Here is a 16460-nt window from a genome sequence, read left to right on the forward strand (position 1 = left end):
GCCACCCACCCAATTTAAAATCAAAGGGCACTTCCTTTGGTATTTTGTCCCCCAATATATACATATAAGTGAATATCACACTCCAAACTCTCAAAATGCTGCTGTGTAGCCCGAGAGCAAGTCTCACCTTCAGGGCAGAACCACGTTTCTTGTTCTACTTCTGCGGTGTCTTCCAATGTGTTTGGAATCCAGCCATTGCTATGCCGTCCTGGTACCCGGGCCCGGCAGGATGCAGCTGTTGTGGCTTGGTAATTACCAGGTAATCCACGGCCTGGAGCCTCTTGGTAGAGAGACAGTTGGCTGCCTGTTTCCTAAAGGTAGCTTTCAAGAGTGGCAATTCCTAATCATTTTCCACATGCTGCAAGGACCCTGTGCACAGGGCTTGAGTTCAATAGCAAGCTTCAGAGGATGCCCTCACCGCACAGGAGGTGGCCTCCAGCGTGCAGGCGGGAGAGAGCCACACCCCTCTGCCTCCAGCCTGGCGCCAGAGCCCTTCTGACTCCTGCAGTCATGTCTCAACAGCTTCCAGTCCTTGGTTACTCACTCACCAATTTAAGAGTTTGTCTTAATGGTTTTTAAGAAATGCCAAGGTTCACTGGGAGTGTTTCACGCCTGTAATCCCAGCACTCGAGAGACTGAGGCAGGAGGTTTTAAGAGTTGAAGGCCATAGCCAGGAGCTGGTGGCTCATGCCTGTAATCCTAGCTCCTAGGGAGGCTGAGCTCTAGAGGATCAAGGTTCGAGGCCAGCCCAAGCAGATAGTTCACAAGACCGCATCTCTAATTAGTTGGGCGCAGTGATGTGCACCAGTCATCCAAAGGTATTAGGCTAAGATCGGGAGGATAACAGTTCCCAGCCAACCACTGGCAAAAAAGTTCATGAGACCCTTATCTCAATGGAAAAAAGCTGGGTGTAATGGCACACTCCTCTAATCCCAGTGATGGCAGGAAGAGTGAAACTAGGAAGATCACAGTCCAGGGTAGCTTGGGCAAAAAGCAAGACCCTATCTCCAAAACAACCAGAGCAAAAAGAGCTGGAGGAGTGGCTCAGGCGATAGAGCACCTGGTTAGCAAGCACGAAGCCCTGAGTTCAAACCCCAACACCTTCAAAAGGGGAAAAAAGCAAACAAACAAACAGAAGAGTTGAGGGCTGGCCTGGGCCACATGGTGAGCCTGTTTCAAACACACACCCTCAAAAAACTGCCAGGGTTTTTTCATGCATATTAGAGTTCCTTAAGATAAAAATATCATACATAATGGAAGTGACTGGTGTTGAAAAATTTTCAGTCTGTGTAAAACATTCTGGGGGAAACTCAGGGAAGCAAGGCAGGTGATTATTTTTCTTCATCATCATTGCTCCGCACCCGTTGCAAGCTTACTTTCATTTGCATCCAGGCTGGGGTGACCAATACACAGTGGTAACAGAAACTCCTGTGACATGCTTTTGTCTTCTTTGCTCTGCCACCAAGGCAGCCAAGCAAGTCACCTCAAGCAATCAGCCCTTCCTGTGAGCTCGCACAGATCTGCTGCAGGTCATTCCCCACATCGGCGGGTAAATCCATGTGTCATGTTGGTGCCATGGAACCACGGAGTTCCTCCCTTCTGATGTGTTTTTTTCTCTTTCTCCCTCTCTCTTTCCCTCCCCGTTACTTCTTCAATATTCACATGAAGCTTTCTCTCAAGCTGGTAAGCACAATGACCCATGCATGTCCTGAGTCTAATCAGGCTTGTGGTGTGTGTTTTGTGGTGCTGTGCCATGCGCAAACTAGCTTCAAAATTAACCGTTCACCTGTGTTTCTCTGGTGGGTGCTTCCGCTGGCATTTATCAGGTGCTTAGATCTGATAGTGACGGTCTTAATCTTTTCAGGTGGCTAAGAAAATTAACATTTAACCCATGACTTGGTTCTCTTTAATATGGGGGCTTTAAGAGGATGACTAATGTTGATAAACTGTCTATAGAAATATAAACAGAAATATTAAAAATCAGGGAGTACTTATTGGATCATTTAATTAAAAGTGAACTTGACTGGTTAGAAGACACTCCTCTTGGGAGCCATAGAAGCAGATGGAAAAGGCTGGGAACCTGGCGGAGTCACACACAGTGACACCGTGCAGTGATTGCTCAGGTTTGAGGCAACCGGGGAGGAGGGAAAACCATGGAAGCTTCCAGGTGCTGCAAAGATAGATGTGTGCCTGGTGCATAGCTGATGCAGGAGCCCACAAGATGGTTTTATGGACAGTGGAAAACCCTAAGCCTTTTTCACTTCAGTGTGCCATCTTGTTTCTACCTCATTGTATTGCAGTAGAAGTAGTCAGACTAATCGTTAAATTTATCAGAGGAAACTCCTAACCACCGTAACCGTAACTATGTCCAGTGATGGGAGAAGTTGCACAATCTTCTCATACACAATAGCTGAGAATGTCCTGAAATAGTGGACAGTGTTAACGGTAATTCAGGAATAACAGTGGCCCTTACAATACTATGCTGACAACATGGGACACTTGCACATGCGTTAGTGTGTGTGCATAAGTACATGTGTTAGTATGTGTGCACATATGTACACATATGTGCATACATGCGTTAGTATGTGTGCACATATGTACACATATGTGGTTATACAGCCTTGTCCCAACCCAACTCTGAATTTGGCACCTGACCCAACGGTAAAGAAATTGTGTATTTTGAGTCATAGCTGTAATCCCAGCTACTTGGGAGGTAGAGGTAAGAGGATGTGGTCCAAGGCCAGACCAGGCAAAAACCTATCTCAAAAAATGAGCAAGACCCCATCTCCAAAAACAAAACAAGCTGAGCAGGGTGGTACATGCTGTTAATCACAGCCACTCAGGAGGAGGAGTTAGGAGGATTGCAATCTGAGCCAGCCCGGACAAAAGTAACAAGATCCTATCTGAAAAGCAGAAAGGAAGAGGGGAGTGGCTCAAGTGGTAGAGCACCTGCATAGCAAGTTTGAGGCCCTGAGTTCAAACCCCGGTACTACCAGGAAAGAAGGAGGAAAAGAAGGAGGGAGGGAGGGAGGGTGGGAAGGAAGGGAAGAAGGAAGGAAGGGAGGAAGGAAGGAAATTTCATTAAACACTTCTCAGACTAGCAATAAATAAAATCCCAAGAATGCTGATCAAGGTCTCTCTGACAAGGAAAGGTCTGTATGCTTAAACGAGCCCATTGGTGAGCAGTATGGATGTGGGAATTGGAGCTTCTCAGATGCCAGGGTTTCCTTCTTAGCCTTTATCTGCTGTTTGGCTGGACACCAACAGTGAAAGGTGACATTTTAAGGCACTTTTTCCATTTGAAATACAAATCATTTTACCAGCTTGGTACTGAGCTGTCAGTCTATGCCATGTCTTTAAAGCCAATAAAGACATGCAGTGTTGTACAGACATGGCCTAGGTACAAAACCAAAAATGTCCAGGGACAGTTTCACATGGGGCCATGTCCCTTGGGAGGGCTTGCCTAGGAGCATCAGGTTCCACTACTGTATAAAAGGAGACCTACCTGTGTGTCATGACCCAATAAACCAGGCCACTCCAAAGATGTCAGAGAAATCTCCACTGACTCACAGCCAGCAATAAAAATCCCCTTGTGGCAAAATGAATCACAGGTCAGAGTGTTGTTCAAAGGCGTTCTGGCTCCACAGGCTCACTGAATGGAGTGGCATTCTAAGGCGCTTCCATGATTCCCAAGTTTCCGTGAGTCAGTCTGCAAGGAGCTGCTGGCCTGCGTGTCCAATGTTAGGGGAGCAGTTACAGGAATTTGTTTTTAAACCATGACACGGAAGCTCGGGTGTCTACTGAAAAGACCTAAGTGGTCAGTTAGATTCTACTTGTCATTAGAGATAGGCTTTTTATTTCACAATCTGGGTTTTGATAGCTGACCCGCACTGTCCTTTCTGGAGTCTTGGCTGCCGTTTCTACACCTGCACGTCTCACATCTGCCCCACAAACATTTTAAGAACTCAGCTCACATTAAGTGCCCAGTAGCCACACGCGGCTGCACTGGACAGTGTGACCGTAAGCCTCTTCCCTCTGCCATCCCTGCAGAAATTTCCACGGGACTCAGCAGAGAACGAGGCCAGCAAACAACAGAATGCACACTGGCTACTGAGGACATTTCCTGCCTTGTGAGCAGCCTGGGTGATCCTGTGTTTTTGCTGCATTCCAGCTCTAAGAAACCTAGAATGTCCACTCTAGAAGACACTCTGGCCTGCTTTGAGGACTCGGAGCACGAGCACAGAGTATAGTCTTCCAAGCTCAGTGCTTGGGTTTAATGGATCCAAAGGCAAATAATACTGGTTTCTAAGATTGTGACACCATGGACTGTGCAAAAGAACACATGGCCTTATTTCTGTGCAGGCCCAAGGCGACCTCATCTAGCTTTCACTCACATCTTCTCCCTTCCCGCTCCCACACAGCACGGGGACACCAGCCACCTGGGTGTCTTTCCGGTGAGCCTTAGAGCACGTTAGCGAAAGGTCTCTGTGTGGCCTTTGTGGCACTGTCTGCTGAGTCACTCGCTCCCCCCAGCAGCCCAGCATTTTATCCTAATCAGCCTGGGAGCTTGGGTCACAAGTCCCCTTGTGAGTGGCTTGGCAAATCCAGCTGGATTCTGGGAATTGAATTACCCCAGTCCCGCTCCCCTCCCCCACTCCAAGCCAGCCTCATCCTTGTTTGAAAAAAATTGAGGTTTTTCATGTTAAATCCCTCTCTCTAAACTCCCTGGCTTGTCCTTGGTTAGTTGACTATGTTTCTCTTTCTTTCTGAAAACAGCCATCGTGTCAGAAAAAGCACCCGATACCAGTTTAGCCACTGCTTTCTAAAAAGGAAGCAAGCACCCAAACCTGGGAACTTTTTCCACCTAAGGCTTGTGCCAGAGGAGAGGCAGCAGTGGTTCTAGAAAGGGAATCAAGATATGGAAATCCACTTAGGACACAGTAAAAACAACAGAGGCCCATTTCCCTTGCTGTAGAGAGTCTTTTTTTTCTTTTGTGAGACTGGGGTTTGAACTCAGGGCTTGGTGCTTTGCAAAGCAGGCACTCTGCTGCTTGAGCCACACCTCCAGTCCATTTTGCACTGGTTATTTTTTATTTTATTTTAGAGGTGTGGAACTGGGGGTTGAACTCAGGACCTCACACTTGGTAGGCAGGTGCCCTACCACTCTGCCATCCCTTTTTTGTTGGGTGTTTTCAAGATAGGGTCTTAGGAACCATTTGCCTAGGCTGGCTGCTCTGGTTATTTTGGAGATGGGGTTTCAAGAACTATTTGCCCTGGCTAGCCTCAAATCACAATCCTACTGATCTCAGCCTCCCAAGTAGCTAGGATTACAGGCATGAGCCACTGGCACCTAGCTGGGGATTGATTTTTGAGGTGTGGGAAGGCATCTCTCTGAACTCCCCTACAGGGACAAAAAGAAGCAAGCCGACTTTCAGAGGCAGTGGAGGGAGGAGTGCATGAGTGGGAGGAGGGAGGGATGACAGTTTTTGAATGTCCATTCACCCACATTCCCTGAGGAAGACAACAGCCCATCTGTCACTTCACAGGGCTGGAAACTTGGCCTTGCGAGAAGAGACAGGAAGGAGTGCTCAGACTAGGAAAAATGCAACGGCTTAGACGTGAAGCAGATCCCGGGGTTATCACTGGTTTATATTAAGGGAACATAAACTTCCTTAAAGCCTCAGTGTTGCAGCAGGCAGAGGGGCCGTGGGCGGAAATGGATGAATCTGTCTGTAAATATGTTATTCAGGGGTTCTCACTGGAGTCAGGAGTATTTCTCTCCCTCTCTCCTTCCTGTAGCTCTCGCTCGGCACGTTTGTAGGCCGAGGTAGGCTGCGTACGTGCAGCACATGGTGGTTGTGGGACCTGTGTGCTCGGCATGCAGTGATCTCGCATCTCGGTTTGGTGGATGGGCAAGCTGCGTGCGTTTTGGGAAGCCATCTGCAGGCATCTGCCTCCCCGGCGGGAGTCTGCAGGCTTGGCTGAGGGGCGCCTTCCGAGGAGGAGCGTGGGGCTTTCTGGCTTCTCACTTACATCTGCATCTGCAGGGTTCCACGCCTGAGGACTTCAGCAACCTTCCACCTGAACAACGGAGGAAAAAGCTCCAACAGAAAGTCGATGAGCTAAATAAAGAGATTCAGAAGGAGATGGACCAGAGGTAGAGTGATCGATCTGACTTATTAAGAAATTTTGGTTCAGGTGGAAAGGCCGGAGACCCCTGGTAGATTTAGAGGGGTGACGCCCGCGCGCCTTGTCATGGGCTACTGGGTTGCTTTATTACGTCAGTGATTCTCTTTCACAAACAGGTTCTCCTTGGAGTTGGGGAGCAAAATACATCTGGCTATTTCTTTTGTCAGGGGTGACTAGGTGGGGGGTTGGCACAGATGAAGGGCAGTACCACGCTTCCCGCCCTCTCCCTTGCCGGTTCCTAAATCTGGGATTGATATCTGCTTGTCTTTGCACGTGAGCACAGGTAAAGGCCAGCTTCCTGCAGGTTCTCAGGTCTTCTCTTCTTAGTAAGTATTTGGATGATCTTGCATCATGGCGTGCACACCACCAACCGCACAGAAGATTCTGTACCAGCCTCCCACTGTGGGTGCCCGGGGTGCTGAGTTCTTTTCCCCACTTCAGTGTGGGGTTCGAACCCAGGGCCTTGAACATGCTAGGCAGGCGCCCTACCCCAAGCGCCCCTGGCCAGAGCTGTCTCTTCTCACTTGTGCCTGCCTTCCCTTCCCACAGTAATAACAGCAGTGCTGTCCCATCAATTAGGGGTGTGATCCTGATTGGAAAAGCACTCAGCTATATGTTATCACTGAGTGAATTAGCTGAATCATTCATTTATTCCAAGGTTTGTTTTCTTCTCTTGTGGCTGGTGAGGGAACCCAGGGCCTTGTTCAAATGTGTTTGTAAAATACAGTGAACTGGTGTGTTGCATGTAAACAGATTAGTTAAGCGATAGACCAAGAAAAAAAAATGAAGAGTCCACTTGCATGCGATCTACAAAAGGTTAAAAGTGAAAGAATGGAGGAGATGTAAAGTTCAACGTCAGCCTGGGCTATATAGCAAGACCAGTCTCAACTCTCACACACACATACACACACATCACACACACCACACACACACACACACACACACTACACATATCACACACACCACACATATCACACACACACCACACACACACTACACATATCACACACACACACCCCACACACACACACCACACACAGAGAAAGTCAGTGCAGAGGACTGGAATGACACAGTTAGTAAAGCTCACCTAATATGTACCTAACAGCAATAGGATATGCATCTGTGTAAGGCCACATCAGACTTTTCCAAGAACTGAGCACACCCTGGTTTCGTGAAATACATCTCAACAAACACCAAAGGGCAGGTGTCACTTGAGGCATTGCGAATGGAAACCTGGCTCTAAGCAATCATAGACCAAAGAAGAACCACAGTTGGTGGTGGAGTAGACACAGAACAGCAGCTTCTGGGGTGACATTAAAGGCAGGCTCAGACAAAGAAATCTGCAGCTTTCAATGTATGTCACCAAGAGACCTGAGCCAATGAGCTTCTCCAGAAGTTTGTAAAAGAACAGCTAACTAAACTCATCAAAACTAGGAGAGAGGGGGCTGGTAGAGTGGCTCAAGTGGTAAGAGCGCCTGCCTGGCAAGCATGAGGCTCTGAGTTCAAACCCCAGTACCACCAAAAAAAAAGAAGAAAGAAAACAATAACAACAAAAAACAGATAGGAAATAATGAAGAAAGCACAGACTGGAGTGTGGCTTTGCAAGTATGAAGTCCTGAGTTCAAACCTGTCCCATCAAGAGAGAGGGAGAGAAAGAGAGAGAGAGAACAGTTCAAATCAGGTTGAAAAATATACAATAATTCAACAGAAAGGATGAACAATCCAAAAGTTTGTTTCTTATAAAGGTCAAAGAAGTCAATAGACTTTTGGAGAGATTGATCAAGAGACACAGGGAAGAGAGGAAGTAAAGTCAAGGAAGCCTTATAACCTTGGGGGAACTGGCTGAGCAGTGGGGCAGTCACTGGGGCAGAGGCCAGGAAGTAGAGAAGGCCCTGTGTGCAGGACATCATATGATTTATATGAGGACACTTGCTCATTTAACAAGTATCTGTTGGCATCCTGTGTGCCAGGGACTGCTGACTTGGGATATACGAAGTTAAAAAAGTAACACTGCGAAGAAATGACCCAAGCATTGTATGCACATATGAATAAAAAAAAAAAAAAGTAACACTGCGAGCCACTGTTCTGGTGGCAGATTGAAAGCAGTAAGCATGATACAAAGTAAATCCTGTCATGGGAGAAAAGCAAGGAAGTAGAACAAGGCAAAGGGGCTGGGTCCAGGAAGAAGCAGGCAGGTAGAAAGGCGGCGTGGATGTGTGGCAGTCCTCTGCCTGTTAGCATGACTCAAGGTATAGCTTTTGATTTGTTGGTGTATATTGTTCAATTGGTTTGGATTTTCTTTTGCTGGTGGTCGCTAAAGTTGGATTCTTTTTGTGTGTGTGTGATGAGTTTTTTTGAGATAGGGGCTCATGAACTGTTTGCCGGGCTGGATTCAAACCGTGATCCTCCTGATTGATCTCTGCCTCCTGAGTAGCTAGGATTATAGGTGTGAGCCACCGGTGCCCGGCTTGGATTTTTTTTAAAAGACAGGTCTTAATTAATTATGTAGCTCAGGCTGGCCTCGAGCTCACGATCTTCTTGCCTCAGCCTCCTGAGTGTTGGGATTACAGGCATGTACCACTATGCCAAGCTTATAGTTGTCTCTTACCCCTCAGCAAAGAGTTATTTGCTCAAAACTTTTAACAACTGAAAGCTAGGGTTAACAACTGAGGCTAGGGTTACTTAGTGCAGCTCTTGGGTACCAAAGATGAGTTCTGAGCCTACCCGCAGGGATGCTGCGCTCAGCCTACTGCAGGCCCTTTCCAAAATGTGATTTCAGGAAGGGCGTGTAATCTAGCTTTAATTTCTGGCCCTTCATGGACACCAACTGGGGATTCCATTTCTTAGTTAAAACATTCTTCCTGAGGTGAACGTGCCTGCAGCCCACGAGACCCAAGATGGCAGCGTGTCTTGGCTTGACATGAAGAATGTGCACATGGAAACCCTTGGGTTTTATGGGGTGAAGCTGGTGGGATAAGGTCTGTTTCTCATTCACTGACGACAGTAGGGAGACATTATAGCCATTTAGCTGTAATGGGTTATACAGAACTTGTGTGGAGAAGTTCTAGAATAAAGCAGCCATACCCAGATGCTGTCTTCCCTGTTCCAGGCACATGGTTTTCTGAGTGGTGGGAAAACACCATTCATGTTCTGCTCATTCATGTTTTCAGAGACGCCATAACCAAAATGAAAGACGTCTACCTAAAGAACCCTCAGATGGGGGACCCCGCTAGCCTGGATCACAAGCTAACAGAAGTCAGCCAGAACATAGACAAGCTGCGACTAGAGGTCCAAAAATTTGAGGTACGGGAAGCAGGTGTGGGGCGCTCTCTGTGTGCTGTGGCACTGCTCCGTGAATGACAGGGAGAGGAAGAGGAAGAGGCCTCGGGTTTCCTAGGGTGACCTTGGGAACCAGAAGGAAGCAGAAGTGACTTGTCCAAGATCATAGGGCTGCCTAAAGCCCAAGAGTACCACCTGGTGGTGAGTTTTCTGCCACATGTGGCAGAATGGGTAACCACAAGCTTCCTGCCACTTCTCCAGCTGTGGAGGAGAAGGTGGCAGCCACCTCTGAGCACATCTGTACGGTCCAGGGTCTCAGTCCCCACCCGGGCCTCCCCACTCAGTTTAGGTGGCCCCAAGTTGGGGGCCTTATGGCTCACAGCCAAGCGCTCTGTGGGCACAGTCCCAGTCTTTCCTGGCTTTCGTCTGCAGGCCTGGCTGGCTGAGGTGGAAGGCAGGCTCCCCGCCCGAAATGAGCAGGTGCGTCGGCAGAGCGGGATGTATGACGGCCAGCCGCCCCCGACGGTCAACACCTGCGCCCAGGACCGCGAGAGGTAGAGTATCCGGTGGCACCGCCTCCAGCACAGGGGTGGCCTCCCTTCCAATCCATTCCTAATGCCCACATTGCGGAACTGGACAGAGTGTGATTCTTCCTGCATTCAGCCTGGGCTGGTGATCTGAGCCCTCAGGTGGCCCCAGGTGACCTTGGCTCAGTCGCTATAGTTGCTGTGTGTCTTCCTCTCTTGAGCAGCCCAGATGGCAGTTACACAGAGGAGCAAAGCCAGGAGAGTGAGGTCAAAGTGCTGGCCACAGATTTCGATGACGAGTTCGATGACGAGGAGCCCCTTCCGGCCATAGGGACCTGCAAGGCGCTCTACACGTTCGAAGGTAGCATTGCTGCCAGCCCACTCCAGCCTCTGTAACCCGCCTCCACAATCAGAACTTTCTAGAAACCCTCCTGATCTTCATTAATCTTTTGTGCCCCTCTCAGTATGATTCCTATTGTCACCTGCTTGACACTGGGTTCGTAACACTGAACCACTTTCAGAGAGCTTGGAGCTGTGGGTGGGGTGGGATCCTGACTGTTCCATCAACTAGGTTCCTGGGTAAGGAGCCCTGGGGTGGGCCTGCAGGTGAGGTGGGTGCAGGTGGAGGGTGAAGCCCCCACCTAGGAAAACCAGACAAGCACACCATGGCAGAGGGCACTGGCAGTGTCGCAGTGCCGGGAGAGTGAGTCCCCCCCACTGCAGTGAGCACAGAGAGAGCTCTGCATCCAGGGCCAGGGGCATGGCCACATAGGAAGGGTGGAAGCAGGACTTGTGGGGTCTTTGGTGTCCCAGTGGAATATGTGAAAGAAAGTGGCAGAGGCTGGGTGCTGGTGGCTCACACCTGTAATCCTGGCTACTCAGGAGGCAGAGATCAGGAGGATCACAGTTCAAAGCCAGCCCGGGCAAAATAGTTCTCGAGAACCCATTTCGAAAAAACCCTTCACAAAAACGGGCTGGTGGAGTGGCTTAAGGTGAGGTCCTGAGTTCAAATCCCTGCACCTCAAAAAAAAAAAAGTGGCAGAAGGGAGAGGGAAGAAAGAAACATTTGGGTTTTATTTGGCAAACCCCTGGAAGTATTGAGCAGGGGCTGATGTGAAGGAGCAGTTAGAAAACAGGAGAACTTTGAAGTGGCAGCTGTGTACTCCGAACCTATGACCTTGAAGCAATGCCCTGTGGAGTGTTACTAAGGGTGATGTGAAAGAGGTTGTTAGAGCTCCAGTAAGTCTAGGAAGCCCCAGGATAAATGAACATGACAGATCCTACAGGGCTTTTCAGTGCCTTTAACAGACAAAATATTATTGTGACAAAACAAGGACACAAGTTCCAGGTTCAATGTTCCCAGCTTTACTTCACATTCAAAACACACACACACCTGCCCTATTACCCCAGCTAAGGGGTCCTGAAACCTGATTGCAGAGGGGTTGCTGGTGTTTGGAAATGATCTCAGCCAAGGGTCTTGGTGACCTCAGTTAAGGGGTGGACACAGAGATGGTGCAGTTGACAAACTGCTCAGACTCAGGGCCAATGGGAAGTTGGGAACAAAGAGGAGAGGAAGGCAAAGGCAGTCCCCAGTGTCACCTCCCTGGGATGGCAGAGGTACCCGTGACTGGAAGAGCAGGAGGAAGAGGGCTGGATGAGTCCAGGGTGTCCGAGGTGCTCTCTAGGGGCAGGGCAACATGGAGGGGGACCTGTAGCTGCAGGGAAATGGAGACATTTCCATGAGGGAGCAGGAGGCTTAGGGATGGTGCGCAAGGGGTCAGTGCGTGCAGGAGGTCCAAGGGGACCAGACTTTGGACCAGCCTCACTTTTTCACTTGACTTCTTTATCACAAGGGTCCCTGTTTGCTCTCTACCTGGACTCCCCAGAAACCTCAAATAGTCCCCTGTTGCCTTTTCAGGTCAGAATGAAGGAACCATTTCCGTGGCAGAAGGAGAAACGCTGTACGTCATAGAGGAAGACAAAGGTGATGGCTGGACCCGCATCCGGAGAAACGAAGACGAAGAGGGCTACGTCCCCACTTCATACGTCGAAGTCTATTTGGACAAAAATGCCAAAGGTGCTAAGACCTATATTTAATACCACTTAAAAAAACTTTTTAAAAGCTTGGACTGGTTTCTCCCCGCAAGTGTGACTGACACAGGCCATTCTGCCGAGCGCCCGCGGAGAGCCGGCTGTGGCCCACTTGCCCGCGGCTGGCCGGGGACTTGGGGGCCTGGCGCACCCGAGTTTGCTGGTCTAGCTTTGGCTGTAATCCACTGTCACTTGATTTTACGTGGAAAGTGCCAACTGCCGATTTACAGCTGTGTCATGTGAGATCTGACAAACATTTCTTTTGGTGGCCTCTGTAGATAACAAAAAAAAAAAAATAGTTGTATTCTAGCTTTTAATTAATACTTCTGAATTTAAATGTCCACACACATCATGGGGGTGCAAAAGACTTCTGTTGGCTTGTTTCTGACCAGTATCTCCCCAACCTTGACACAGTAGGAGGTTACATTTTGTAACTTAATAAATTCAACTGTGCTGGTTTGTTGAGTTTTTACAGTCATTCACATGGGAGGAAGGAGATCCTAAATAAAATCTTCCCAGCCTGGTATGAAGTAGTAAAGAACGGGTTCTGTTGCACACGAAGCGTGCGTTTTCACTTGCGTGTGGTTCATGTTGCTGTCAGGGCCTTGTTGGGTCAGCTTTTTCTGTCTGTAGGGTCCCAAGTGACCAGACAAAATCTGGCCAAGTTTGGGCAGATTGACTTAGAAGCAGTTGACTTTGACAGGCCGTGGTGCTGATGCTGGAGGCATGGGGAATGACTTGATCACATGCACAGATGGGGTGGTTCCCAAATCCTTTGTGACAGTGCACCCCGAGGTCTCAGAGAGCCAGCTAGGAGTGGGTGGGAATGAAAACATCGGGCGTGGATTTTATTATTTGACTTTGAAAATTATTTACTTATTTTCTACTTTCGAGAAGGAAAATTAGCCCTTACCTCTTCATTGTGGACTCATTTTATAAACAAATCAATTTAAAGCTGATTTGGTTTTTTAATGCAATGCTGGGGATGGAACCCAGAGCTCTGTGCATGCTGAGAAGGTGCTACACCACTGAGCCACCCACCAGCCCTGCCCCAAAGCTGATTCTAAAAGCAACAGTTGTACATTCGGGCTCCAGAACCTGGCAGGAGTTACAGGCACTTGTTGCTGTTTCACTTAAAATGACACAAGGATCACCCAAATGGAATTGAGTAACCTCTACTTGAGTATGTGGTTTTTAAAGACTTTTTTTTTTTTCTTCTTCTTTTTGAGATAGGCTGACCTCAAACCTGCAATCCTCCCAAGTCCTGGAATAAAGTTGTAAAGATAGTACAGAAATCCCATGTACCCTTCACCCAGGGCCCCGGGGGCCACAACCTATAGTTACACCCCCAGCCTAATTTAAATACACATTCAAATGAGTTTAGTATGGATAAAGCCACCTATTCTAGGGCCTCAACAGGGCTGTGTGTCAGCCCCCTGTAGGTCCCACACCAGGAACACTGCGCACCCTGAGACCCCAGGAATTCCTTTGAATGAGCAGGCGGAGGGTACCAGCTTGATGCAGGTGACCAGGTGAATGGGAAATGTGGGACACAAAAGTCGGCCCTTTCTGTTCCCTGCTGAACTGGATAAAGTAAGCAACCTGAAAAAGTCTCTGACAAGCCCAGCAGGCACCGTCTAAAGCCTGCCTGGTGAAACTGCGGGCTTTGCCCTTGGAGTTGTGCAAACTTGATTTGGAAATATCTCAGCTGGCTTGCAGGCAGGGCAAAGGTGGGGCGCCTGGTTTGGGTGCCTACATTCATGGTCAGTTTTAAATTTATGTTATTAAGTGAGAGCCTCAGAACAGACAGGGAGGGACACTGCTACACGGATGACAGGAGAAAGAGATACTTTACAGTACACCACCCACCCTGAAATGTTGCAAAACATTGGAACAGTTGCCAAAGAATCAGGAATTTCCATTTCCACTCAGGAGACTTTGTCTCCATTTCCCTGTTAAAATGAAAGCAGTTTCTCAGCTGTTGATAGATATGTCCAGCTAGTGGAATCTACCTAGAACTTGGCAGTGGGGACACAGGAGCCTCCCCACGCTGGCCACACGCCTGTCCCAGCTCCCAGCAGCGCCCCACCCTGCTGCTTCCTCATCCCCACAACTCAAAGCAGCTGATTTTTTTTTTTTTTTAAATAAAGTCAGGGCACTTTTTTTCCTGTGTGTGTATGTGCTGTCTACAATGTGCTATTTAGTAATCGCCAGAATATTTAGAGTAACCTCCGATTGGTCAACTGGATTGTGACTTCTTCAGTGGGTTTGTTTGGTTTTTTTTGTTGTTTTTAAAATTGCTTTCTGTTAAACAGAAATATTTGTATATACTGCAATCTAAAAACTAAAAGGATGACTTGAATTAGTTGTTTTAACGTTTCATTCTCTTACATGTTTGTTTGGTTCTTCTGCCGCTAATGACCTGTTTGTTTTTATAACTGCTGGGGAGGCCCCAGGACTCTTGCTTTGGAGCTAGGTCCCAGCTGGCGGCTCCACACTTGACTTTATTATAGCACTTGGGTTCTGAGTAAGTTCTGTTTGAATCTGGCCACATGACTTGTTTCTTTCTATTCTTATCCTAAAAGAAAAGAATCTGTCTGGCATTTTCTACTTGTACCCTTGAATCTGCCTCTCTAATAAACGTGATATTTTTCTCAGTGTTGTGTATTTTAAGTGATTTTTCTCCTTTCCAAGAAAATCATTCTTTGTAATGAATATTTAACTCTTTCATCTTTAGTAATGGGAAATTTAATAACCAAATGCTTTTTAAAAAATTCTGCCTCCCCCCCTTAAGTGGTGCTGTCCTCCCTGTTCTTACCTGTGTGTCCCTTGGGCTCAGAGAGTCTGCCACCCCTTTCTTCTTCCTTCTCCAAAGAAGAACTTTCACTGTTTTGGGCTGAGTGAGCAGAAGGAAAAGTTCCCCTTTTCACCAAAGATTTTAAACTTTCCTACTAAGAAACCAAGCGTTTCAGTGGGAGAGTGAACAGGACCCTATGTCCCTTACATCTTTCTGAGAAACCTTTATGTCTCTCAAAAGTAAATGCTGGGTGTGTGGTGCACATCTGTCATCCCAGCTGTGGGGTGGGGAGAGGCGGAAGCAGGAGGATTTCAAGTTCAAGGCCAGCCTGGATAACATAGTAAGTTTGAGTTCAGACTGGGCTATATAGCAAGACCATCTTTAAAAAAAAAAAAAAAAAATGAGTGGAATGGGGAAAGTTATTGGCCTAGCTAAAGACTGGAGAGAAAACCGTGAAAGTTCCTTATGGGGTACCCTGGTAACCAATTCCTGTAAACACCCCCTCCCGGCAGAGCAAATGCAGCCAGTTGCAGATGCCCGCCTCCAGCTGCCCTTCTCTCTAACACAGGGTTTTTCTTCTCTTTCTTGTATTGTAGATTCCTAAAGGTGGTGCCCACGGCCAGAGCCCCGCAAGCCTTCCCAGGAGCCACCATCGGTCTGGTCTGCTTGTCCCCACAGGCCTCCAGCGCCGCCCCTCTGCCTGGGCTGGCTGGGGCGCCATCCTGCTGGCCTGCAGCCTGGTCCCTACTGCTGTCACTCCCCCCTTCTCTTTATAGCATGCTACTTGTGGCTCACTCTGCCCCTGACAAGGGGTCATCCATCGCTCCATTACCCACCTGTGCAGACCACGAAGACAGCTAGACGTGCGTCCGCCTCTCCCTTCTCCTCCCTGGCCCCCAGCCCACCATGGCTCACCCTAGCTGGTCCTTGCACATTTCACACTGTGCCTTTGGTGAAGTCGTCGTCCCTGGGCTCCTGGGCGACTCCTAGAATCTGGACAAGGAGGGCCAGGAGCGCCAGTGGGGACTGAGTGCCCCCGTCATCCATGTGTCCCTCGGTGTGGTCAGCAAATGCTTCCTCCTGTCCTTGTTCTGCTGATGACCCAGGGGCCTTTCCTGGCTGGGGACTCACACCTCCTCCTCAGCACAGACCCCTTCCATGCTTTCTCTGCAAAAGGGTCCGGGCGCACAGTCTCCACCCTCTCTCCCACTTTGGTCCAGAGCCCTGCCTGCAGTGGCCTGAGAATGTCCACACTGGAAGTTTAGTTTGTGGGCCAGCCCCACGGTCACATCCCGGCTCACACCACCTGATCCTTGAGAAGTGTGGTCCTGGCACCCTATGACCCATGTCCACCTGGCACTGGCTTGTTATTTCAGGGTAAGCAGGCCTCTGCTTCTCACAAATCCCAAGAGTAGCATTTTAGGATCATAGCACATGCATCACCAAAGACCTGGGGCCTCGTGGTCCTTTAAGTGATCCTGTGGCCACTGCTCTGAGGTGGCTTCTGTGTGTTCTGCCAGTCCCACTGTTTCCTTCCCTGTCCAGATCTCTGAGGGAAACCAGAGGTCACACAGTTT

The 16460-nt window shown here is 48.6% G+C and overlaps 1 protein-coding gene and 1 non-coding gene across 21 annotated transcripts in view; both read left to right on the forward strand.

Annotated features, from left to right (window-relative positions):
* Fnbp1 (formin binding protein 1) overlaps positions 1 to 15627 on the forward strand; it is a 117323-nt gene extending 101696 nt beyond the window's left edge. For 6 of the 20 annotated variants that reach the window (XM_020158967.2, XM_020158961.2, XM_020158960.2 and 3 more), the window contains 6 exons: positions 1669 to 1683; positions 6048 to 6157; positions 9360 to 9492; positions 9901 to 10022; positions 10217 to 10356; positions 11914 to 12545. In XM_020158967.2, the coding sequence (XP_020014556.2) occupies positions 1669 to 1683; positions 6048 to 6157; positions 9360 to 9492; positions 9901 to 10022; positions 10217 to 10356; positions 11914 to 12092 (699 nt within the window). In that variant the 3' untranslated portion in view covers positions 12093 to 12545. Of the gene's footprint in view, positions 1 to 1668; positions 1684 to 6047; positions 6158 to 9359; positions 9493 to 9900; positions 10023 to 10216; positions 10357 to 11913; positions 12546 to 15479 lie in introns of those variants that run through there. The other 14 variants (XM_020158958.2, XM_020158969.2, XM_020158971.2 and 11 more) reach the window with 4 other exon arrangements.
* Trnaa-ggc (transfer RNA alanine (anticodon GGC)) lies at positions 7637 to 7710 on the forward strand. The gene has a single exon. It is a non-coding gene; the product is annotated as a tRNA-Ala (tRNA).
* Positions 15628 to 16460: the final 833 nt, after the last annotated feature.

This window comes from Castor canadensis, chromosome 13 (assembly GCF_047511655.1).
Source record: "Castor canadensis chromosome 13, mCasCan1.hap1v2, whole genome shotgun sequence".
Lineage (NCBI taxonomy): Eukaryota > Metazoa > Chordata > Mammalia > Rodentia > Castoridae > Castor > Castor canadensis.